We start from the raw sequence: 26,655 nt of genomic DNA on the forward strand, positions 1-26,655 counted from the left end.
CCTCCCTGAGTCTTGGGTAACTTTATATGTGGAGGGGAAACCAATAGGGTTTATGGTGAGCCCTGTACTCTGTACTTAACCAAGCCCAATGCTCCCTCACTGATAAGACTAGCATAGTACAACGAGCAACAGGGACAAAAGTTTGTTCATGGACAAGCAATAGAAAGGTGGACCTAGGAAAGCACCAGGTTACACATTTGCTCCTGGTAGTCCTGGAGAGCTCAACACCACTACTGGGCAGAGACCTGCTCACTAAGATTGGGGCTTGCATTCACTTTGAGTCAAATGGAATAGAAGTAACAGTCAGGGGCAGCTGCTCCATGTACTCACTGTGTCTCTGGCTGATGAGCACTGCAACCGCCTCTTTTCCAAATCCCTAGCAGCCTGGGATAAGGACATGGACTACTGGCTTAAGGCCTGCACCCAGGCCTGGACCGAGATTGCAGGAGTAGGATTGGCAGCACCCTGGCCGCCAGTGGTGGCAGAACTTAAAGCCAATTTACAACCCATATGGGTAAAGCAGTACCCCATGCCAGTTGAGGCTCATGAAGGCATTGCACCCCACATTCACTGGTTGATAATGGCTGGTATTCTAAAATCCTGCCACTCTCTGTGGAACACACCACTGCACCTGGTGAAAAAGCCAAATGGACAGGACTATCACCCAGTCCAAGATTTGAGGAGACTGAATGAGAGAGTGGAAGACATCCATCCCACAGTGCCTAATCCATATACTCTTCTTCTAAGCCGCCTCCCTCCTTCACATGTTTGGTATACAACCCTTGATCTGAAGGATGCCTTCTTTAGCATAGCCTTGACACTGGTAAGCCAGAAGATATTCACTTTTGAGTGGTGCAAAGTAGGCAAGACTGATCAGCTGGCCTGGACTAGGCTCCCCCAAGGATTCAAAGGCTCGCCCACCCTTTTTAGTGAGGCACTTAGCCAAGACCTAGAACCATATCGGCAGGCGCACCCCGCAGTGATCCTGCTGCAATATGTAGACGATTTACTCCTTGCCACTCTGACTCTGGAAGATTGCCAGAAGCCTACTAGAGACTTGCTTGAAGAGCTGGGGAGATGGGGTTAGCAGGCCAGTACAAAGAAGGCCCAGAGCTGCAAACAATCTATAACCTATCTGGGGTATAAACTCAGGAAGAAGGCTCGATACCTAACAGAGGCCATGAAAGAAACTATTCTCCGAATTCCCGTGCCCACCTCCCTACGAGAGATGAGAGAATTCTTGGGGTCTACAGGCTATTGCAGACTCTGGATTTGAGTTATGCAGAGTTGGCTAGGCCCCTGTATGAAGCTGCTAAAGAACAAAAGGACTGGGAACAGCTGGAGAAACGCCAGCAAGACTTTGAAGAACTGAGGGCTGCCCTCCTTAAAGCCCCAGCACTGACACTCCCTAACCCATTTAAACCTTTTATCCTCTTTGTGGATGAAGGAAAGGGGATTGCAAAAGGAGTCCTAACCCAATAGCTGGGCCCATGGAAGTGACCAGTGGCTTATCTATCAAAGAAGCTTGATCATGTAGCAACTGGCTGGTCACCATGCCTCCATGTCATAGCTGCTATTGTGCTCATGGTACGAGACACAGACAAACTGACTTTTGGCCAGAACTTAAAGATCATAGCTCCTCATGCTGTAGAGGGAATCCTGAAACAACCCCCTGGTAAAAGGATGAGCAATGCAAGGCTCATGCACTCTCAGGGGCTCTTACTAGATTCTCCCAGAATTGTGTTCCTCAACCAGCCATCTTGAACCCTGCCACCTTGCTGCCTAACCCAGACATGGAGACCCACCTTCATGATTGTCATGAGATCCTGTCAGAAGTTACTCAAGCTCGTCATGATCTCCTGGACACGCCCTTGCCTAACAGTGTGTTGACCTGGTTCACGGATGGTAGTAGCTTTGTGAAGAATGGAGTGTGAAGGGGGGGGGGGCAGTGGTGATTGACCACAATGGGAAAGGAGTTTGGAGCTGTGTCCTTCCCCCAGGGACTTCAGTGCAAAAGGCAGAGCTAATTGCGCTGTCCAAGGCTCTCAAGCGAGCTTAAGGAAGACGGGTGACTGTTTACACAGACAGCTGGTATGCCTTCAAAACTGTGCATGTTCATGGCGCCATATACCGAGAGCGAAGCTTCATGACAGCCTAGGGGAGGGAGCTGTGAAACCTGGCAGAAGTACAATGCCTGCTTGCAGCCGTAGAGAAACCCAGGGCAGCTGCCATAGTTTATATACCCAGTCATCCATCCGTAAACATTGCCGAGGCAGTGAGTAACCACAGTGCAGATGAATAAGTGAAAAGGATGGCCATGGCTGTTGGAGACTCAAGAAGCAAGGAGGAGGAAGCTGTCCAGATAGCAGCAATAGACTTACCAATCAGAGCTCCCCACATTGCCACCCCAACCAAGCTACACCTCAGAAGATTTGGAGTGGATCCAACGCCAACACCTCCAAGAGATCAAGTCAGACGATTGGTACAGGGACTCGGAGGGAAGATTGCTTTTGCCTGCAGAACTGAGGAAATTTTTCATCACCAACTTACATGAGACCACCCACTTGTAGTGGAGGAAACTGCTGGATCTATTCGATACTGCCACCCTCCGGTTTCTACATCAGAACTCTGAGGCCAGATTAATAGTGGTGAGGTGTGTGGGATGCCAGGAAATGAAACCTAGCAAGAGGGGATTCCTATATACAGGTACTCGGGTTTGGGGGTGGGCACTGGGACGTAATTCGGAAATAAACTTTACAGAGGTAAGGCTGGGAAAGTTCGGGTACCGGTATCTTCTAGTCTTTGTAGACACATTTTGAGGGTGGGTAGAAGCATTCCCTACTAAGAAAGAAACCAGTCAGGTGGTGGTTGAATTATTGCTAGAGAAAATTGTACCTCGATATGGGGTTCCAGTTATGCTAGAAACGGACAACGGCCCAGCTTTCATTAATAAAATCCTACAAGAACTGGCCCAAGCCATGAGAACAGATTGCAAGCTGCATTGTGAATACAACCTACAGAGCTCATGGCAAGTAGAGAGAATGAACAGAACCATTAAGGAGACCTTATCTAAATCAGCCTTCGAGACTGGCGAAGACTGGGTGACTCTCCTTCCCTTCGCCATCTTCCGAGCTCGGAATTCTCCTTACGTGCATGGATTGACCCCATTCGAAATTATGTACAGGGCTCCGCCTCCTATTGTCCAATGAGCTCTCTCTATGGACAAGACCAAGGTTCCTCCAAATTACTTGGCCAGCATGCAGGCATTGCTCACAGTGCAGCAAGAGATTTGGCCTCTGCTGCAGGCTTATTATGAAAGGAATGAATATCCGAGCCTGGAGCATGGCATTATCCCGGGGGACTGGGTATGGGTATGATGTCATCGAGGCCAAATTCTCGAGTCATGTTGGAAAGGCCCTTATGATAAACTTTTTACTACCCCATCTGCCCTAAAGGTCGACAGAGTTGGACCATGGGTGCATCACACACACATCTGAAAGGCCGCTGCTCCATCCCCCGAGCCAGAGACCAGCAATTCATGGAAAGCACAAAGGCATCCCAGCAACCTGCTAAGACTCAGGCTGGTGAAAATCTCCGAAGCAAGCACCCAGTCTATGCATCCCTCAGACTCATCTTCGTAGTCCTTGCAACCTTAGGTGGTGAGACCGCTAATGACAATCCACATCAGCCTTACAACATCACCTGGAAACTGAGAGATGGCTGCATTCATGATGTTCTTGCCTGGACATCAACCTTACAATCTCTAAACTCGTGGTGGCTGGATTTATACTTCAGCTTGAGATACTTGATCATAAAGAAATGGCCCTCGAACAGTGTACGTGTGGCAGGTTTCTATGCTTGCCATGAATCCACTAGAAAGACTTAAAGTACATGTGGGGGTGTGAATGACTATTACTGTAGGAGTTGGGGCTGTGTAACTTCTAATGATGGGCCCCGGAAGTGGCCCATTGCTATGTTGAATTTAATCCACCTCTCTTTTGTTCACCCATTGACACCTCCTTGGGTTAAGATTTCTTGTGGCGAGTCCCCATGTGACTTAGAGTCAGATTCACTGAGCTAGGGAAGACAGATAGGAGGTGGATATCCGGATTGACTTGGGGTGTCATGTTATATCATGCATACACCCGCAACCCCATTGGAATCCTCCTTGTGTCTCAGGCAGTGGAGCCCATTACCCCCTTTCTTCTTCCAGCAGCCCCCTTATGCTCTCCTTCTTTCCAACACTTCCACTATGGGAAAGGAGCAGACTGAAGCTTCCCCTCTCCAATCTGGGGTCAAGAAAAGAGCCAATCTCTATGGAAGCTAATCTATGCACTGTATGACACCCTAAACACTACAAGACCTGACCTTACCCAAGAATGTTGGTTATGTTACAGTGTCTACCCCCCATTCTACGAGGCTATCAGTGTCAACTCTACCTGGAGCTATTACTCAGCAATAGCCCCAACTAACTGGGTTGACAGGAGCCCCCCTCTGACTATGGCCCAAGTTAGTGGACGGGGATCCTGCATTGGTACTGTCCCTAAAGCCAAGCACAGATTCTGCTCCTTGATAACAAGCCTTATTGGTAAAATTAAAACTGGTTGGTTTTCTCCCACTTCAGGGGGTTGATGGTTTTGCTCTCACATTGGATTAGCCAAACACTTATCTATTGCTGTTTTTAATGCAACTACTGATTTTTGTGTAACTGTGACAGTTTTTCCTCATGTCCTATATCACACTGAGAAAGATGCACTCCAACACTGGGAACCTGATTCTGTCCTGAGGTATAAGAAAGAGCCCATGACTGTTCTGACCATAGCTGCCTGTTAGGTCTGGGACTGGCGGGAACAGGAACAGGGGTTGCATCCTTAATAACCCAGACCAGAGAGATCAACTCCTTACACATAGCAATCAATGAAGACATGGAGCACATGGAATGATCAATTAGCCATTTAGAGAAATTCCTCACTTTCTTATCTGAAGTAGTCACACAGATTCGAGAGGGGTTGGACCTAATGTTCCTAAGGCAGGGCAGTCTTTGCATATACCTGGGAGATGCGTGTTGCTTCTATGCAGACCACACTGGGGTAGTGAGGGACTCCATGGCTGAGCTCCGTGAAGGTCTAGCCCAGAGGGAAAAGGAATAAGAGTTCCAGCAACGGTGATTTAACTCGTGGTTCAACATGATCACAAGGTTAACTATACTATTGTCCTCTTTGATAGGGCCTATAGTCATCCTACTTCTTCTACTAGATAAAATTGGGCCCTGTATCCTGAACAGACTGATGAAATTTGTAAGAGATTGTATCAGTACTGACCAGATTTTGGTCCTCCCACAGCAGTTCCAGCAGCAGCCCTGTGATGAGGAAGATTCCTCAGCCTAGAACAGAGGAGGGGGGAACGTAGGCTGTGGACAAGGTCCCGACTTCTCCCTGCCTGAACACCGCCTGGGTCAGCCGAGGGCCCTCACTGCCTCCCGGAAGTGGCGATGTGCTAACACCAGGCGCATGCAAAGAGATTTCGGCGCTGACGCGGGGTGGGGCGACACAGTGCGTGGAGTTGATCCCCGACCCACCTCCAGCGTGCTGAGCTCTCCGGGGAAGTCCGGTGTGTGAGCACGAAAGCAAGTGTGTCCACCTGAGCCGCGCCCGGGCTCCCCGTGCTCAGGGAGGGAGCCTTTCCGGGGTGTGCCCAGCTTGGCCTTTTACCAGGGATGCAGGCTGCGGGTGAAAGGGGCAGACAGCAGCCCTCCTGCCCTTCACGGGGCTGCCTGGGTTCAGCCCTGCTTGTGGGCGATGTTTCTGGTGCAGGCGTGCTGAGATAGCCGTTGTGGGTCAGCCAGAAGAAAAGCATGTGGAAGGACAGGTGCCCAGAGGGTCCTAACGTATGATTGCTCTGATGATGTGTCCTGTGTGGCTTTGGTGGGTCCCCTGCCCTTCCATACCGTTGGTTGCTAGATCCCCTGTCCTTAGGAATTCTATTCGGGCTTACTGGGCCTGTGGTGTAGACAAGCTCTTTGGCAATGTGGCATTCTTGCCACATTCCCGCCCTGGTCCTTATGTTGCAGGTAACTAAATGTTAGCACTGTTGGGAAGCTCGAGGCTTTCAGTCACAGCCTGTGGTGCCGTGATGTTGAAAGAACTTGCATTAGCTTGCTCACTTGCCTGTGCCACTGTCACGTGGCAACCTGGGTGTATAGGGAGTTAAAAGTTGGCATAAGTCCAGGGTCCATAGTCTGTTGTGTGGCTGGGAGGCTCGGGTGTAGTGTGAGGAACGGGGAAAGTAAAAATCCTTTTCGCCGACTTCTGGGGTATGTCATATATGGCGAAATCAGTGTTCCTCCACATAATTCTAGTTTATCTCTCTTGAGTGTGTAGGTTAGGTATGTGGAAGCAGGGCCACAGAGATCAAGGGTGAACAGTGTATACAAGTGCACACACATCAAGGAACACTCATGCATGAATCTGAGTGAGACAAAGACATCTCAACATGTTTTGTTTGTGCCTGGTCAGTTCAATTACACACCACGTGTGTAACAGGTACATGCTGGCAGAATGTGGGATTCTAGAGTTTGATCTGGGGCTCTCAACTGGAAGGCAGGCTCCAAGGTACTGGACCCTGTGGAGACAGTTTCCTACAGCATTAGAGAGAGGGTGGTGGTATTGGAGCAGGCGTGTCTCCAGGCGGACTCATAGGGGATGTCAGTGAGTGGGCCAAAATAGCAGCCATATTTTGGTTCTTGTATGCAGTTTCTCACTCCTGCTATTGTTTGGAAAGCAACCCAGGGTTTCAAATGTCAGGTGTTGACAGAGCGGGGTCACAGAACACATGTCCAGGGGCCAGTGCCCTAGCCTAAAACCTCACCTCGCATCCACAAGGAGCCCATCTGGCCACCAGTTTGCATTGTGTCTGTTCCATTTCACATCTAGCTCCTGTTTGTAGTATGGTTAAGAAGCCCAGGATAGACCAAAGCCTAGGGATCCTGCACCCATGTGGAAGAGTTAGAAGAGGTTCCAGGCTAGTGACATTCAGTCAGCTCAGCTGCAGCCATTGTGACCTCTTGGGCAGTGAATTGGCAGATGGGAGATCTTTCTCTGTCTCCCCTTGTTTCTTTAAATCTGCCTTTCCAGTAAAAAGAAATAAATCCTTAAAACAACAATCACGTGTCCACGTGAGTAGTGAGCATGCGGTTTGGGAGAAGCTCTTGATGAGTTGCAGACTATGCCCTGTGTTCTTTAGGACTTAGATGCATACCAGCTCTTTGAGATGTCCCGTCCAGCAGGACAGTCAACAGGGTCGCAACCAACCTCGGAGAGAATGGGGGGCAAGAGACATGAAGAATGGACAGCAAGACAGGTTCTCTGATCAGGCTGACTAATTTTGATTTTCACACACAAGGCTTTAAAATCTGCAAAACAGGATCTATGAGTGAGGGGAAGGAGGAAGCAGGGTCTGGGACATGATTTCACAGCTCTTTCTGGATAGTTATCTCTAAGAGCTCCTTATGCTCTCAAGAGGTGGGCATGGTTTCACAACTCTTTCTGGGTAGCTTTTCCCAAACCCCCTTATGTTCTCAAGAGGATGCTGGCAGGTAAGGCATGAGCCAACACCCTGTCATGAGCACCAAGGGTGGTCAGAGCAGTGTAGTTTGCTAGATGACTTGTAAACCGCAGGGTGTCTTAAAACTTGGTTTCTCTTGCACTTTGCTAGCTGGTACTTTCCACTGACCTAGATCTATACTCAAACATGGCTTCAGTATGGCTATAATATATGGCTCCCACCATTAAGAGAAAGCAGTAGTTAAGCAGCATGCAAGAAATGTGTTCAATAACATTAGGCCTTTCAAATGTAGGCCAGGGAAGGCAGTGGGTTGGTTTGTGTTTCCTTCCTGGCTAACAACTGTTGGGTGTTACTAGAACTGAGAGAGCTGCCTGCTGAAGTGTATGTGGGAAGGAAAAACAGACCAGTTGTGATGCCTGAGAATGGGATAAGGGCCAGAGGAACACGGGGCAGTGGTAATGGTTCCCGTGGTTTGCAGACATGAGGGCAGTGATGAAATTTGCCTCTGGGTTGTTCCATGGGAAATATCAGGTCATCTGCACACATGACTAATTTGACTTCCTCTTTTCCTTTATTATGCCATGGATTTGTTTTCTTCTCCTCCCTGTCAGGGTGGCAAATGTTGGCATCCTTGGCTTGTTTCATATCTGAGAGGAGGCCGAGCTTTCCACTTGCGATAAGAATGGCAACTGGTTTTGATATGTATCCTTTATATTTTGAGTAGAGTTTCTTGTATCGGAGTCTAAGTTAGGCTGCATCATAAAAGAAGTCTGGCAGAGTTCTGTTCTGCTGACTAGTTACCCATCTACCTTTACTGATGTTCTCTCTTACTTATTTGTCCCTCAGTAGGAGCAGGGTGTGAAAGTCACCCATTGTTACTCTCCTGGGATCTGTCTCTGCCTTTTTATTTATAACATGTTGCTGTGTGCTTCAGGATATCATCTTAGGTATGTGTATATACTGATTCTCCATCGCTGAGTTTTAAACAAAGCTGCTTTCCCCGTCATTATAGGACATCGTGTTAGTTCTTTTGTAGCTTTTCAGTCTCTGTGTTGCTTTGTGAAGACTTTTCTGTTGTGATCTTGTAGGGTTATGCAGTTTTTTAACACTCACCTGAATTTAATCCTCTGGTTAGTCCAATTAACGCATTCACATTCAAGATTTGTTGTAGTGAATTCTCAAGCTTGTGTTTATGTGGATACTTATTTTCCCCTTCACAACTAAAGGAAAAATTGCAATGGACATAACATTTTTGATATCTTTTTCTTCTAAGATCCTTATACACTGTATACATTCACACTGCATGCTGGCCTGATAGCATTCTTCTGACAGTATTGCTGTCAATCTAGGTTTCTTTTTTTTGTTTGTTTTTACTTTATATGGACACAGCATTTCCCTCCTACTGCCTTTCATCATCTGCTTGTCTTAAGAGTTTGTGAATTTTACTGCTGTATGCTTTGAACGCAATTTTTTTTTTTTTTTTTTGATTTTGAGTGTTGTAATGATTTGAGCCTCTAGACCCATGTGGCTCATTTTAGGATCATTTAATACCTGGTGAAATTTCCAGGATTTCATTGAGCAGGTTATCTAATGTTTTTCTTCTCCATCAGGATTGCCCTGTAACACAGTGCACATCAAATGAAATTTACAATTTTCCCATAATATGTTTTTTTTTATTTATTATTTAACTTCATGCATCTTATTGTCCCGTCAAGTTCAACGGCTTCTTAGGTATACCCTCTCTGGTCTGAAGACAGAGCTAGCAGAGCATTATCCCAGTCAATTGAAAGCTCCATCATACCATCAGCAAAAATTTACATCATTATGGAATTAATTGACATAGTAATGAGTAACCAATATGTTAAAAGTAAATGCGAGTTCCCAGCCACCTTCTGTGACCACCTCACCTATACTTCAATTTAGTTTATACACAACATATAACATTCAAAACATAACATGTTATACATAACATCATATCATCTTAAATTAAGGCAAACATGTGGTATTTAACCTTTTGGGATTGGCTCATTTCCCTTAGCATTATGGTTTCCAGTTTGGCCCATTTGGCCACAAAGAACTGCATTTTGTTTTTTTTAATAGCTGAGTAGTATTCCACGGAGTAGATGAACCATAGCTTTCTTATCCAATCCTCTGTTGATGGGCATTTTGGTTGCTTCCATGTTTTTGCAATTACTGATTGTGCTGCTATGAGCATAGGAGTGCATGTTGGTTTCTCATAAAACAAGTGTTCTGGATATATTCCTAGGAGTGCTATTGCTGGATCATACGGTATGTTGATTTTGAGTTGTTTGAATGTTCTCCATACTGATTTCCATAGAGGCTGTACCAGCCTGCAGCCCCACCAGCACTGGAGTAGTGATCCCTTTTCCCCGCAACCTCGCCAACAAGTGTTGTTGGTGCTTTTATTCATGTGGGCCAGTCTTACTGGCGTTAGGTGGTACCTCATTGATGTTTTAATTTGGATTTCCCTTATTGCCAGGGAACTTGAGCATTTTTTCATATGTTTATTTGCCATTTGGGTTTGTTCTTTTGTGAAGTGTTTGCCCATTTCCCGTGCCCATTTCTTGGGTGGCTTGTTTGTTTTGACATTTTGGTTGTTTTGTAGCTCTTTGTATATTCTGGAGATCAGCCCTCTATCACCTATGTCGTGTGCAAAGGTCTTCTCACATTCTGTGGGTTGCCTTTTTACTTTGTTGATTGTTTCTCTAGCTATACAGAAGCTTCTTAGTTTGATGAGGTCCCAATTGTTTATTTTGGTCTCGATTTCTACTGCATTTGGAGTCTTTTTTAGGAAGTGAGGGCCTACCCCTAAGTGTTCCAGTGTGTTTCCAACATTTTCTTCCAAAAGTTTGAAGGTTTCTGATGTAGGTTTAGATCTGTTATCCATTTAGATCTGATCATAGTGTATGGTGTGAGATGTGGATCTATTTTTTTGTTTCTGCAGGCTATTAACCAGTTGTCCCAACAGCATTTATTGAACAGACCTTCCCATTTGCCTGGATTGTCGTTTGTCTTTTTGTCAAAGATTATTTGGCTGTATCTGTGTGTGTTTCCTTCTGGTGTTTCTATTCTGCTCCATTGATCTTCCTATCTATATTCGTGCCAGTACCACGCTGTTTTGATAACCACTGCACTATAGTATGTCCAGAGGTCTGGAACTGTGATTCCCCCTGCTAACTTCCTGTTCTTCAGGATGGTTCTAGCTATCCGTGGTTTTTTGTGCTTCCAGATGAACCTTTGGATCATTGTTTCCAGTTCAATGAAGAATGTTTTGGGCATCAAAGATGAAAAAGGCAACATAACAACAGACACCGCATCCATTAAGGCCAAAATTAGAAATTACTACAAAGCATTGTACTCCAACAAATCAGAAGATCACCAAGCAATGGAAAAGTTCTTAGACTTCTACCACCTGCCAAAACTTAGCCCAGAGGCAACAAACGACCTGAACAAACCCATAACTGTAGTAGAGATTGAATCAGTGATTAAAGACCTTCCAACAAAGAAAAGCCCAGGCCCAGACGGCTTCACTACAGAATTCTACAAAACATTCCGAACAGAACTGACCCCAATCCTCTACAAACTCTTCAAAACAATAGAAAAAGAGGCAACCCTTCGGAACTCATTCTATGAAGCCAACATTACCTTAATCCCAAAACCAGAGAACTAACAGAGAGAGAAAACTACAGACCTATCTCTTTGATGAACATTGATGCTAAGATTCTCAACAAAATCCTAGCCAACAGAATTCAAAAACACATTAGACAGATCGTTCATCCAGATCAAGTAGGATTCATCCCTGGAATGCAGGGATGGTTCAACATTCGCGAATCCATAAATGTGATACACCACATCCAAAAACTGAAAAACAAGGATCACATGATAGTATCAATAGAAGCAGAAAAAGCTTTCGACAAAATCCAACACCACTTCCTACTAAAAACCCTAACCAAGGTAGGCATAGATGGAAAAATCCACAACATAATTAAAACCATATATGAAAAACCCAACGCCAGCATCATACTGAATGGAGAAAAGCTGGAACCCTTCCCACTGAGATCTGGAACAAGACAGGGATGTCCACTTTCTCCACTACTATTCAACATAGTCCTAGAGGTACTCGCTGAGGCCATAAGACAAGAAAAAGAAATCTGAGGAATCCAAATGGGAAACAAAGAAGTCAAACTCTCACTATATGCAGATGATATGATTCTTTATGTAGAAGAGCCAAGAGACTCAATACAGAGACTGCTAGAACTTGTACGACAGTTTGGTAGAGTGGCAGGGTACAAAATAAATGAACAAAAATCAACAGCCATAGTGTATGCGAACAGCCCCAAGATGGAAAAAGACTTAACCAGCAAGATACCATTCAAAATAACAGAGAAAAGTATGAAATATCTGGGAATAAATCTAACCATAATATTTTTTAAAGATTTATCTGTTTTTATTGAAAAGTCAGATGTATGGAGAGGAGGAGGAGAAGAGAGAAGAAGATCTTCTGTCTACTGACTCATTCCTGAAGTGACCGCAAAGGCTGGAGCTGAGTGGGTCCTAAGGCAGTAGCCTGGAGCTTCTTTTGTATCTCCCATGTGGTCTCAGCATCCCAATGGTATTGGCAGTCCTTATCTGCTTTCCAAAGCCACTAACAGTGAGCTGGATGGGCAGCAGACTTTCCTGTGCCCATAGAAGTCTCTGTGTGTGCAAGGTGAGGACTTCAGCCTCTAAGTAGCATGATGAGCCCTTTTCCTGTATCTTCATGTGTGACATAGGTATTTCAAAATCTTTGTCCCCACTCTCAGACAGCAGCAATTAGGTGAATCAGCTAAAAATAATTTTAGGCCTTTTAAATGTGGACCTATTACAGCTGCCCCCCACCCATTTTATCTTTTTCACTTTCTGGCTAGTAAGTGTTGGATGTTAGTAGAACTGTGAGAGGTGCCTCTGGGATGTGGGTGGGAAACAGGAGCTGGCTAATATTGCTGTGATGATAGTGGGCTGAGAATGGGATCATGTGACCAAGCAACACGTGGCAGTGGCAAAAGTTCCTATGGTGGGCAGACATGAGGGCAGTGCTGAAATTTGCCTCTTTAGGTTTTCCCATTAACAGCAACATGTCCTCTGCACACATGAATAACTAGACTGCCTCTCTTGCTCTATTGTGCCAGCTACTTCTTTCTTTCTCCTCCCTGTAAGTGTGGCAGAAGTAGATATCCTTGGCTTGTTTTAGATCTAAGAGGAATTTCAGCGTCTGACAATGTAGTCTGATAAGATTGTTGATTAGATATATGTCCTTCGCAATTTTGAGAACAGTTCCTCTACACCTAATTAGTAAAGTTTTGTTTATTTGTTTATGATGATGGATTTTGAGTCCTAATGATGTGTCTATGTTCAGGTAGCCATCCAATTTTTTTTCTTCATCCTATAGACACTACTGTTACATTCATTGATATACATAAGGTGATATGTATCTGTATTTGTTAGATGAATTTGTATTGCCTGTCATTTATGATTATTAAGGTTTTGGTTTGATTCTGTAGTATCTGCCTCACAGTCTTTTGTTTTCTTTTTTTCTTTTTTTTGCATGCTTAGTAGAGATATGGGCGATAGGTGTTTTCTTTTCTGTTTAAGTCATTCTGTTAAATTTTGGGTTAAAGTATTACTACTCCCATAAAAGAATGTGGCAGAGTTCTGTTTGCTGACTCTATGCCAGTATCTTAACTGATATTCTTTCTTAATTATCTGACTTGATAGGAACAGGTTATGAAAGTCATCCACCGTTACTCTGTTGCTAACATTTTGCTTTGCAGCTCTGCATATTTTATTGGATGTATCTATATTTGATTTCTATACCTAGTTTCTAATGCAAGGGTTTTTTCTCCATATATAATACTATTTTTAGCTATTTTTGTAGTTTCTTTTTGTGTAAAAATGGCAATTTATTTTTACTTATTATGCTGGATGATTTTTTATATATTTTTATCACATAGCTTCATAGGCTCTGGGATTTCTCCTGCCCCCTCCCCAAATACTCCCCCATATGGAATTCCTCCATAGTGTTACAGTAGTATAGTTCATAGCCTGTCATGTTTCCTTCATTGCGGGCATGGACCATGTGGAGAGTCCAGCTTCTTATTGTCCAGATAAATTCAATAGTTTCAGTGGGAGACGATCCTTGGTCTGAAAGTAGAGTTGGCAGAATATCATCCCCTCCAGTGAGATGTCACTACTACACAACTTCAACAACAACAATAAGCATCGTAATTAACAACATCATGAAGTGAAATAACATGGTATTGAGTGACCAATATGTTAGAAAATGCAGGTTCTTAACCACATCCTCTAACTACTTCCTTGGCATCTCAATTTTAGCATCAACACAACCGGCTGCTATAGCCATTTTTTTTCTCCTAAGCTAACACGTTTTTGAGTTTAACCAAAATCGGAGTGGCACAGGAACACTGAAAGGATCAACGTTAACACCCATCATATATATAACAACTGAGTACAAACTTAACATGAACGTTTTTGTGCAGTTACATCTTGTTTAGCATTAACAGTCATAAATTGATAAATTCTTTTCATGAGACAATTAAACCACAATTTTAACTTTGCAGCATATAGTGATTAAGCATGGTTTTACAGAACTTTGCATTTTAATAATTGAAGAATAGAAAAGTTTTAGGCAGGAGAGCAGGGAAATCCCAAACAACCCAGTGAGTGAGGAAGAATTTAACTCTACATCCTGCCTGGTAAAATTGAGGAGGAGCAAATAGGGAGCCTGACCAGTAAGTACAGGCTGAGCAATTATAGGTTAGTTGGCCTTTTCCTTGGCTGTTCCAGACTTTCTATATCAGTGTCTCTCTCTGTCTATCTGAACAGCCAAATGGGAAGCCTGGCCAGTAAGGTACAAGCTGAGTGATTATCAGCTAGCTGACCTTTGCTAGTCTCTGTCTATCTGAACTAATTTGGGGGCTCACAAGCAACCCTGATGGTTGGTGTAAGAGAGGGCTGGTAGCCAAGGCTGGAACTGGATAAGGACCTGAGAAAGCACCTCTGCTAATGCAGAAGGAAATTTACAATCTTTCCTCTCTCTGGGTGCCACCTGGTTCTCCTGGCTGTAGTTCCAATGTCACCAGACCATATGAGAGTGTTTGGGGCTGCTACCATCCCGTGTGGGAAATCCCATAGGAAATGACTGACCTCAGAGTTCTCAGCCTGCAAGGGCATTCATATTCCTTGTGATCTCCTAAGCAGCTGGGATGTGGTTCTCGGTGTCCATACTGACAATCCTCGATGGAGTATCCATTGCTTCTGTGGCAAAAGCACTTGGGAGGCCTCCGGGAGTCTCCGGGACTAGGATACAGACCTCCTCTTATCCTCCTGTTCCACCCTGAGATCCGCTCCTGCTCTGTGCATGCAAGTTCCTTCTAAGAGGGTGCCAGGTTTGTTCTTGGATCCCAACACAAATGTCTATGGTTTTTCTAATGTCTAAGGCTCTTAAGAATTTGTTATCTATAAAAAATAAGTTACACTTACAGTCTTCCTCAAACATTCTAAGAAGGTGGAGAATTTTGGAGTTCTTGTTCAACCAAATTCCTATTTGCTTCATGTGTCCTCATCCTGGTCTGCTCATCTGATCTCCATGCCCATTCTTGTATAGAAAGTTGGTTTTATGGTTCATGAGTTTATGGTTGAGCTGCAATGCAGGGTCTCCAGAAGCATGTTGCCTTGCAAGAAAAATTCCCTTATAATTTTCTGTTTTGTTCTAGGATCTGTTCTGAGAAGCCTTTGGTCACACTTACATCTTTCTAGGCTTCCCTGAAGCTTTCCTCTGGCACATTAGGGGTATCAGGTCATAGATTTAGATTCCTGCTCTGTAGGGTTAAGTTAATTATCTCCTTTTCTAGTTTGCACTCACAATCTCATTTACACATCATGCTTTGCTCAAAAGTCTGATTTTCTTTATTTGTTTGTTTGTTTCTCCCTGGACTGATTTCAGTATGTTTGTAACTATTAGTTGGCTGCTACATAATGTTTTTTGGTGTTCTTTTCTGTAGTCCATTCTTTTTTTTGTGAATCCTGATGTGTGTCTTTGTGCCAATTCCATGGAGTTTTGATAACCACTACTTGTCAACATATCATGAAGTCTGGTGTTATGTCTCCACTAAATTTTCACTGTGTAAGAACCAGAATGGTTTTGTTCTCAGTGTGGTGTCTTCCATATGTGCTGAAGTGATATGTATTTCTTCTGATAAAGGCCATGAGAAGAAAGCGATTTGAGCGTGCACGGTGTCCTAATGTCTAAAGGCCTTGCCTTGCTTGCACCTGGAAACCATGGACACCGGCTCCTGTCCTGGCTGCTGCAGTTCCCATTAGCTCCCCGCTCATGGGCTGGGAAAGCTATAGAGGATGGCACAAAGCCTTGGGTCCCTGAACTGTTTGGGGAGCAGAAGAAAGCTCCTGGCTGTTGTGTTGGGATCAGCTCACCTCTGCCCATTGCAGCCACTTGGGGAGTGAACCAGTGGATGGATGATCTTTGTCTTTCTATCTCCTTCTCTCTATTGATCTATCATTCCAGGATAAATAGTTAAATCTTTTCCAAGAAGAAAGAAATAAAAGATTCAGGCAGCTTGCGATGGAAGCAGAAGGATGTGACGTGGGAGCCTTGGGACATCATCCTCCTCAGGTGATACCACTTGACAAAGTCTGCAATTAGCAAACACAAGCCCTGTGACAGAGCCCAGGATGGAAAGTGTCAAGAGTGTTTGGAAGTGGACATCACTGAGAGAACAAACTGAAAGAGTCTGTATGCCTGGAACTTCTTGCTGAATCTCTTCATCCTGCTGTGCTGTGGTAATCCCGTGTTGTCCGTGAAGACATGTAGGCACTAATGGGGACAAATGTTTCTCTGAGAATAAAAACTGCTTGGCGAGCCAAGAGGTGTTCTTTCCTTCAGTTGCTGGGAGAGTTCCCTGAGGCTACCCTCATTGAATCTGCTCTTCTCTCTATGTAATTTTGTTTCGCAAGTATGCTCTGAGCTCCCTTCAGCAGTACTCAATGCCATGCGATTTTGGCCTGGGGAGTTTTCAAGGTGGAAGCATGCCATGAGTAGTTCAACTGAGGTCATACTGAATCTGTAGCTTGCTCTTGGGAGCAAAGACATCTTAATCCATACAACAAATATACAAAGCAGGCCTTTTTCATTTGTAAATTGGATGGAGCTCACAAGTTCTTTCTCTGGCATGGTGCCATTTGTGTATACAAAGTTTACTGACTTTTGTGGTCTCTGGTAGTAGTCTGTTATTAGTGTATATTCTCTTGTGTGGACAAATCTTTACTTACTTTTATGGGATAATTTACTACTTATAAATTACATAAAGTTTCCTGTTTGCTCTGGTAGTAGTCTCCTGCTTGTGTAGGTAACTGTTTCATGTGCCTCTAGTGCTCTCCTGACTTCCTCTTTTGCATTGTGTAATCATCCATGTTTCTATATCTTCTAGAATGTCTCTGGTTAAAACATCCAGGATATATTTAATGGCAGGACTGAGAATGTACATTTTTATCGGTTCAGTATCCTAGTGTTAAGTCCCTAGAAACTTTGCCACATTCAGTATGGTGCTGGGCTGTGAGTGCTAAATGCATGCCTTTAACATTTTGAGAAATATTCCTCATTACAGACTTTGCTTTAGATTTTGAACATGAATACAGGTTATTCCTATCCTTTTTTTTAAGAAGAAAGATTTATGTATTTTTATTGTAAAGGCCAATATACCTAGAAGAGCAGAGACACAGGGGAAGCTCTTCTGTCCAATGAGTCACACCCCAAGTGGCCACAATGGCTGGAGTTGAGCCAATCTGAAGCTAGGAGCCAGGAGCTTCTGCCTGGCCTCCCATGCCAATGCAGAGTCCCATGGCTTTGGGCCATGCTCATCTGCTTTTGCAGGCCACAGGCAGGGAGCTGGATGGGAAGCAGGGCCGCCAGGATTAGGAACAGCAGCCATATGGGATCCCATCATTCTCAAAGCAAGGACTTTAACCACCACACTATCACGTCAGGCCTGCAGGTTGTATCTTTAAGAAATGCTTTTTCTGGGCCTGGCAGTGTGGCCTAGCGGCTAAAATGCTCGCCTTGAACGCCCTGGGATCACATATGGGTGCCGGTTCTAATCCCAGCAGTTCCACTTCCCAGCCAGCTCCCAGCTTGTGGCCTGGGAAGACAGTCGAGGACGGCCCAAAGCTTTGGGACCCTGCACCCACGTGGGAGACCTGGAAGAGGTTCCAGGTTCCTGGCTTCGGATGTGCACAGGACCGGCCGTTGCGCTCACTTGGGGAGTGAATCATCGGACAGAAGATCTTCCTGTCTCTCCTCCTCTCTGTATATCTGACTTTGCAATAAAAAATAAATAAATCTTTTAAAAAAAGAAATGCTTTTTCTGTGTACTGAGATTATCATTGTTTTCCTTTCTTGATAGGCTATAGCATGTGTCACATTTATTGCTTTTCAATATCAAAGAAACACAGCATAATGATGCTTATGGTGAGCTGTGGGATTTGATGAGTAGCGTTTTCCTGAGGATTTTTGCAATCAGTTAATCAGGAATAGGTCTCTCTCTAGTATCACTGTGTTTTGTGATTAAGCAAATCAATGCACTTTGTGATTAAGCACAACATTCTTAGAAGTGTGAGAGGATTTGTGCCTTAAAATTCTTTGGAATGGCTAAAGAAGACTTGCTGCTGATTCGTCTTGGAATTTATGGTAAAAGTTCACATTGAAGCCATCTAATCTGAGCTGCATTATGTGGCAACGGTCATAATTCTTTCATATGTAAGTACCTCAGTTATTTCTCTATTTAGGTTTATTATGTCATCATGGCTGGATAGTGCTATATATTTAGAGCTTTCTCTATGCTTGTCTGTTTCAAATAATCTCGTAAGATGACAACACCATGGGAGTTTGGGGTTTGGGGTTGGGGACAGGGGGCTGTGTAATGCTGGCCCTGCTGGCAGAGGAGAGCAGAGGTGGTGGGTTGTGTGACATGGAGAGAGAGGCTAACAGAGCGTGTGTGTGTGTGTGTGTGTGTGTGTGTGTGTGTGTGTGCATGTGACAGAGAGAGAGAGAGAGAGACAGACAGAGAGAGAGAGTAGGAGAGAGAGAAAGATGGGAATGTTGGAAAGTGTGAGAGGTGGCAGGAGGGCAGCAGAGTCCTCCATAGTCTTAGCTCTGGCCAAGGCCCTGACTGGATGAGTCACTTCCACTGTGGCAGGGAGCCAGAAGCCAGGCACTAACCACCCAGAGCAACCCAGCCAGCAGTTCGAATTGCATGGGTGTTGGGCTGTGCATGGTGTGGGGCTGAGCAGCTTGCACCACAGGTGCTCTCGGCTAGCCTCAGCTCCGCTCGGCTCAGGCGGCACCCTGTTAGCATGAGTAGGTCCTGGAGTGCTGAGGCAGACCTGCAGGACCCTGCCCACGAACTGTGTGCAGGCCTGTGGTTAGCCAGACCTGGAGAAGGGAACGTGGCAGTGTTCTGCTGGGTCTCCCGTGGTGTGGTGTAGCCAGAAGCACACTGCTGCTGGACTGCCGAGGTGGCACCGAAAAAGCAGCTCCTGGCAAGCGCAAGTTCAGGCTGCGGCCCAGAGCAGAGCATCAGGGTTGTCGGGAGTAGAATGTGCAACCCCTGTAATTCTGAGCATGGCTGCTGGTGCTGTACCTTGTGGGAGGGGAGGGCGGGCAGCAGAGGCCTGGTGAGCTGAGGTCCAGGCTGTTGGGCAGCACACGGGGCTGTGGAAGGGAAAGCAGTGTGACGCCTGCTGCAGGCTCCATGTTCAGTAGTGCCTCAGGTGTCTCCTTGACCCCAAGTGGATTACACACCACCTGAGCTGAGGAATCTCATCAACAAGCAGGATGAAGATGTGCTGAGCTACGTAGTTGGCTTGGAGGTGGGGATCCGGGTGTGTGTGTGCTGTTGGTGCAAGGGTTGGGTGTTGGCGAGAGTGGATCACGGGGCTGGACGTTTGCTGGGAGGAAGCATGAGAATGTGACCGGGGGTGTGGAGAGAGGGGCGGCATGTGCCTCTGGGCACAGTGGGCTCACCGTGCTCCCCTTGGCAGGTCAAGGAGCTGAGCTGTGGCCAGGGACACTGCAGAATACGCTTTTGCTTCTGGCAGAACCCCTACTTCCGCAATGATGAGATCTGCAAGGATTACTGTCGCAGCGTGCGTGGTAGGCAAGGCCTAGATGGTGCAAGCGATTCGGTGGGTTTCCTGCCCAGCCATGGGTGCTTGTAGAGATCCCATTCCCGCAGGATACAGGGCTGTACGTTCCAGCGCGATCCAGTGGTTCTGTGACTGTGACGGTGAGCCACCCGCCTACAGCCCGGGCCCTGCCCACTCAGCTTCTTGGATTGGCTGAGGGACCATGCCTTCTCAGGCACCAACAGTGTTGCCTGGATGAGAGCACCCCTCATGTACATCAGCTCACTCGACTCCAGAGCCTTTGCAAGCGTCAGGCAGGAGGCTATCAAATTCTCTGCAACCCTCAAATCCCAAGGAAAGTCACAGAGGCACCAACCCAGGGAGTTGTCTGGGTTGAATGTGACAGGAAGCTTGCCTTGCTGGGTCATGTGTCCATCTGGTGTGGTGCCTTGCCCGCAGCAGGGCATTTGTGCTTCCAGTGACCTCTACAGCCATCTGCAGCAGGACCCAGTAAAGCACGCAGTAGGAAAAATATGCCATGCCTCCCAGGAGGGCAGGATTCCTGAATGTGCTCTTAACACTGTTCCCACAGGGTGCCTTGTGGGAATGTGTTGGGGACATGTCACTTTTCCTCCCAGGTAACTAGTACTTGAGACTTTTCCCTTAATTAGCCACCTTTTCTCTACAGAGGGCTTTATCATGTATCTCACAATTTTACATTCTTGGTGGCACTTTGTACCCTTAAATAACAACATTATCCTTCAGTTTGTTTATTCGTGCACAACAATGTTTTTCAATATTGATAAGAACCCATCTCAATCAACCTATATTCTTATAAATATTGCATTCATATAAATTTTTGGGAAATTTTGTCTCTTCCCCTATCATTTGCTCATATGTTACCACTAATTCATCTCCTTCGTCTCTGAACAAACCAGTACTTGATGTAAGTATTATACTTAATTCTTATACAATGATGTATGCTATGCATGATTGAAATTACTTCCAGGCGTGCTAGCATTTTTCAATTCTCTTGTAACATTTTTAATAAGTTTACATTTCCCAAGTAAAGTTTTTAATAGGTTTACATTTTGGCCTCTTAAAATTTAGATTTGCACTCTTGTAAGACGGTGTTTAATATTTCATGTATTTCAAATCATGAAAAAATGTATATGAGAATTTCTACTGTCATTAAGAGGTTTTTTGAATCAATCAGGCACAGAAATCTTGCCAGGCACTGAAAAAACCAGTAGTGCAATTAAGATTTCAAACAAAAAATAAATAACACCCCAAGGATTTTTATTTATGCTGGTGTTGAAGACATCATTGCCTATATTAGGATATCAGCACACTTTGTACTCTTCTCCCGAACTGTGGGCTAGTTTGCAATCCCACCAACAGTGAATAATCCAACCATTCCACTCATGGTCATTACCTATACCAAATGAAATCAGGGCATGAAAGGCTTATTTGTAATCCCATGGAATTAGCAAATCAATTCATATGAGCTAAGACAGAGATCCCAGAAGTCCCTCAAGAGTTGACAGTATGAAAGTAATGGGGCTCTTATCCACTATGGAATATTTCACAGTCATTTGAAATAATGACATCTGGGACGGGTGCAGCAAAGAACAGGCGAATCCTTTGACTGTAGTGCTGGCATCCCATATGAGCAGGGGTCTAGTCCTGGCTGCTCCATTTCCAAAGGAGCTCTCTGATTTGGGGCTAGGAAGGCAGCAGAGCAAAGCCTGAGTGCTTGGGCCCAAGCCCCCATGCGGGAAACTTCTAAGAAGTTCCTGATCCCTGTATATTTGTATCAGTTCAGACCTGACTCTTGCATATGGTTACCAGTACAGTGCCCAAATGTGAGGAGGAGCATCACTAACCCCTTATTTGGAGCATTTTATCACAAGGCTTATGTTGTAGGAGCTGGACTCTACACAGAAGAACTCAAACATCCTTGCTTCCTCTTTTCTCTCTCCTTCCAATACAAAAGGGGTTTAGAAATACTTATTTCTGGAACTGCTATTTGAGGGCAGGGTTAACCCATCTCTACAATGGTCTTAGTTCAAAAACTGTACAGAATAGCAAATCCCAGGCTTGGAATAGGAATCTTGTGTGGACTTGATCTACATTACTTTTCCCAATCTGGCACAGAATCACTAAAACACACACAACATGCACGTCACAGAATTTATTGTATTAGGTTGGGTTAACACCACTATTCCCATCTTGCACTTGAGGTCTGTATCTTCCTTCAGTGTTGAGCCAGACATGGTTGTATATTCCATACCAGAGCTTTGAGGGTTTTTACACATCTCCAACAGATTCAATTCTAAATGAAAAGCTCTCTGAAACACACAAATTCATATGGACACATATAATCTCAGAACAACACTAAATGCGTATCAAAATGGAAAGGATCTGCATTAGAAAGCTACCCCAACCTCACGTGTGACCCTTCATTAGTGCTCTCACAAGAGATTAAAATCTGTTTCCCCTTATTCCAGAGCAATTGCGAGTATTCACTGAAAGAATACATGGCCCAAGAAAACTAAACTAAAACGACATGTATCATTAAGACCTAAACTCCTAATGGGTCTAAGGGCTAAGACATAACCTAAATATTCATGGATATTTCTGGAATCAGTGATCAAATAAACTTAACGTGAAACAAAAATATAACATGCTGGCATGGAGCCGAAGATGGACTTGACATGGATGGCCAGGGAGATGTCTGTTAAAGTGAAGTGATGCTTCAAGCTTGTTTTGTGTCTGAGTGGGTGGCCACGAAGCATGCCTACGTGTGTGCACACACACAATCATGAACAATTTTGCATCATACTTCTCCCCAAATCTGCTTCACTCTGATGCCAAGGCTGACCTGAGTTTTGTGAATCCCTTTTGTCTCCACTAAGCCTCAGGTACACCATTTGGGAAATAAGGGACCATGTCCCTACACACAAGCTCTTACCCAAGGTGACAGGCTGCTCATCACCTTTCTCCATTCCATCTTCAGATACCTGAGTCCCAAGGTAATATGGCAGGGGTTTGAGCCAAATATCCTTGTAGATTATCTGTTAGGAAAAAGGAGAAATCAGCTCACTGTTAAGTTGCCCTAGAACTTACAACATGCACTTAGAACTTTCCCAGTGAGCACCCACCTCAGCAATCCTGCTAGAGTCTACGAAGTTGTGGTCCACAAACCAGTTGAAAATACTGACACTGTTGTTATACTCCATCCGCCTTGGAGCTTCACCCATATAATCCTGAAGCCACTTAATTGGAGAAGAACGATATGCTCTATACCCTATGGGAAGAGAAGAATGCAGGACAGGGCAGGATCACATCTCCAGTTACCCGTCACCCATGTCCAGTATCTAGTCTCTGAGAAACATCTCACCATTGAGGTTAGCTCGATATTCCTTAACAATCACTGTGTTAGAGAAGTAGGGATTGCTGCGGAAGAACAACCTGATCTTGAAGCGCTTCCTGGGATGCTTGAGTTTGGCCACCTGTCAGGATAAGATGGAGCATGCTGAGTTTTCACTAATGAGTCCACTTTCAACTGTTCAAAACTACTTCTGCTACTCACAGTGCCTTTTGCATAGGACTAGTCTGAGGCTCAAGGAACTCACCTCTAGGTTGGTCATGCAGCTAAGAATGTCTTCATCCTTATCACAGATGATGGGTGATATCTGGGAATGGTTCACAAACTACCTATCAAGGAACTTTCAGAAGAAAAACTGTGTGTGTTTGTGTGTGTGTTTGTGTGTGTGTGTGTGTGTTTGTGTGTGTACAAGAGAGCCAAAAGCAAGGGAAATATGGAAAGAACAGGCACTGCAAATGAGAAGCCATTTTTGTTGGGTGCTCCTTAACATATTGTTACGTAGATCTTAGGTCTTCCAAGACTTGTCCCAACATTTCTTTTTCACAACTCAGAAGAAATAAATGAATAGCAAGCATCACATCCTCAGACCTGTTTTACCATACAACACAATCATAAATATTGAACTTGGTTCCCATCATGTGGGACCAGAATTCAGACCTACACAATGCACAGCTGGGTTATTAATATTACTGGATCACAATGTGCTGTCTCAATGCATCCTCAAATAACAGTTCCTGCTGCATGTTAATCTTTACATGGTGGACTGAGGGAGGGCCTCTGTCCTCAGCAGTGTGAGAGCCCTGATCTTTGTGAGCTAAGCATGAACTGCCACCGCACACTTCATACCTCTGTGTGCCACAGCTTCTTACTGGCAACCTGGCAGAAATGGCAAAGACAAGAGCCTCAGTTCTCTGACAGGATCCATACAGAGCTGGTGTTTCCTCTGAGAGCTACCTCAGGCATCATATCTGTTGGCTGTAGTCTTCCAACCAGTTCTCAATGACTGGGCTGGAGAATCAAACTGTTGCACTAAAGCCTCCAACACAGGGAAGACTGTGCTTCAAAGAACCTTCCTTCCAAGTTGGAAGAATAGTTTGACAATCGGTGGACTTATGCATTACAGTGTAGGTGGTAATTCAGTCAACATGCCCTGCAGTCCTCTCTGGAGTGTGTTTTAATGCCCTGTCGATGAAATTCATTTTCCTCACAACAGACACTTTCTCACAGTGGTGCATTTCCACAATGCTAACTCGGTAAACAGCTACACTCTCGACTGTGACCGGCAGATAAAAGGATACAACTTTAGACCAGAAGTCAGGGATGTTCTGGATGATCATCCTTCTGCGTTCCATCAGGACCTTGCGTTTTTGCCTCAGCTTCTGCAGCAGCCTCTGCTTCAGCCTCTCACGGGCCCTGGTCGATGGATGTCTCCCAGGGCGCACTTGTAACTGGGGTGTCCCTGACCCAAGCGCCGGTGGGGCCAGCTGGTTCTCATGCCGCCTTTCCTGGTGTGCAACACAGACTGCTAGGAGCTCCTGCTCCTCCCTCTCCTCGACTGCTCGCCTCCCTCCAGCACGCTCCTCCCACCTCCTGCTCAGCCACTACCCCACCACTTCAAAGTATACAGCAGCCATGTTGCTGCTGCTGTCGCCCAGCGGGGCCGGGCTGTCTCCCTCACCCACGGGCCTCACTTTCCTGGGGGGCCTCCTCAGAACGGACACGGAGCACCTTGTCACAGCAGTGGACACAAGCCGCCTGTCACCTGACGGCAGTGGTCACTGCGCAGGTCCTGGGGCCTTTCCCTCGAGGAGGATCCTTGTAGGGCCTATGTCCTAAAGCCCCTCTAGGCCCTTCCTTCCCGCCCCCCACCACCGCCATACTCCAGCTCAGTGGACCCCGGGCCCGGGTGCGCAGCCGCTGCCATCCCGAACCGAGCCTGTGGACAAGGTCCCGACTTCTCCCTGCCTGAACACCGCCTGGGTCAGCCGAGGGCCCTCACTGTCTCCCGGAAGTGGCGATGTGCTGACACCAGGCGCATGCGCAGAGATCTCGGCGCTGACGCGGGGTGGGGCGACGCAGTGCGTGGAGTTGATCCCCGACCCGCCCCCAGCGTGCTGAGCTCTCCGGGGAAGTCCGGTGTGTGAGCAGGAAAGCAAGTGTGTCCACCTGAGCCGCGCCCGGGCTCCCCGTGCTCAGGGAGGGAGCCTTTCCGGGGTGTGCCCAGCTTGGCCTTTTACCAGGGATGCAGGCTGCGGGTGAAAGGGGCAGACAGCAGCCCTCCTGCCCTTCACGGGGCTGCCTGGGTTCAGCCCTGCTTGTGGGCGATGTTTCTGGTGCAGGCATGCTGAGGTAGCCGTTGTGGGTCAGCCAGAAGAAAAGCATGTGGAAGGACAGGCGCCCAGAGGGGCCTAACGTATGATTGCTCTGATGATGTGTCCTGTGTGGCTTTGGTGGGTCCCCTGCCCTTCCATACCGTTGGTTGCTAGATCCCCTGTCCTTAGGAATTCTATTCGGGCTTACTGGGCCTGTGGTGTAGACAAGCTCTTTGGCAATGTGGCATTCTTGCCACATTCCCGCCCTGGTCCTTATGTTGCAGGTAACTAAATGTTAGCACTGTTGGGAAGCTCGAGGCTTTCAGTCACAGCCTGTGGTGCCGTGATGTTGAAAGAACTTGCATTAGCTTGCTCACTTGCCTGTGCCACTGTCAAGTGGCAACCTGGGTGTATAGGGAGTTAAAAGTTGGCATAAGTCCAGGGTCCATAGTCTGTTGTGTGGCTGGGAGGCTCGGGTGTAGTGTGAGGAACGGGGAAAGTAAAAATCCTTTTCGCCGACTTCTGGGGTATGTCATATATGGCGAAATCAGTGTTCCTCCACATAATTCTAGTTTATCTCTCTTGAGTGTGTAGGTTAAGTATGTGGAAGCAGGGCCACAGAGATCAAGGGTGAACAGTGTATACAAGTGCACACACATCAAGGAACACTCATGCATGAATCTGAGTGAGACAAAGACATCTCAACATGTTTTGTTTGTGCCTGGTCAGTTCAATTACACACCACGTGTGTAACAGGTACATGCTGGCAGAATGTGGGATTCTAGAGTTTGATCTGGGGCTCTCAACTGGAAGGCAGGCTCCAAGGTACTGGACCCTGTGGAGACAGTTTCCTACAGCATTAGAGAGAGGGTGGTGGTATTGGAGCAGGCGTGTCTCCAGGCGGACTCCTAGGGGATGTCAGTGAGTGGGCCAAAATAGCAGCCGTATTTTGGTTCTTGTATGCAGTTTCTCACTCCTGCTATTGTTTGGAAAGCAACCCAGGGTTTCAAATGTCAGGTGTTGACAGAGCGGGGTCACAGAACACATGTCCAGGGGCCAGTGCCCTAGCCTAAAACCTCACCTCGCATCCACGAGGAGCCCATCTGGCCACCAGTTTGCATTGTGTCTGTTCCATTTCACATCTAGCTCCTGTTTGTAGTATGGTTAAGAAGC

The 26,655-nt window shown here is 45.8% G+C and overlaps 1 protein-coding gene across 1 annotated transcript; it reads right to left on the minus strand.

Annotated features, from left to right (window-relative positions):
* Positions 1 to 22,060: 22,060 nt before the first annotated feature.
* On the minus strand, positions 22,061 to 24,671 carry LOC131478789 (testis-specific Y-encoded protein 1-like). Its single transcript, XM_058659367.1, has 6 exons — positions 24,469 to 24,671; positions 23,418 to 23,495; positions 23,183 to 23,294; positions 22,944 to 23,089; positions 22,754 to 22,856; positions 22,061 to 22,130 (listed from the first exon to the last, which is right to left on the minus strand). The coding sequence occupies exons 1-6, from the start codon at positions 24,520 to 24,522 to the stop codon at positions 22,090 to 22,092; spliced, it is 534 nt and encodes a 177-aa protein (XP_058515350.1). The 5' UTR covers positions 24,523 to 24,671; the 3' UTR covers positions 22,061 to 22,089.
* Positions 24,672 to 26,655: the final 1,984 nt, after the last annotated feature.

Source organism: Ochotona princeps, chromosome Y (genome assembly GCF_030435755.1).
Source record: "Ochotona princeps isolate mOchPri1 chromosome Y, mOchPri1.hap1, whole genome shotgun sequence".
Classification (NCBI taxonomy): Eukaryota; Metazoa; Chordata; class Mammalia; order Lagomorpha; family Ochotonidae; genus Ochotona; species Ochotona princeps.

What these genes read in the sequence shown, in the direction of transcription:
- LOC131478789 (XM_058659367.1), bottom strand. Translation starts at nt 24,522, where the DNA reads ATGGAACGCAGAAGGATGATCATCCAGAACATCCCTGACTTCTGGTCT. An exon ending in GCTGCATGACCAACCTAGAG is followed by an intron (nt 23,295 to 23,417) that starts GTGAGTTCCTTG and finishes TTATCCTGACAG; the next exon opens with GTGGCCAAACTCAAGCATCC. An exon ending in ACTCTAGCAGGATTGCTGAG is followed by an intron (nt 22,857 to 22,943) that starts GTGGGTGCTCAC and finishes TTTTCCTAACAG; the next exon opens with ATAATCTACAAGGATATTTG.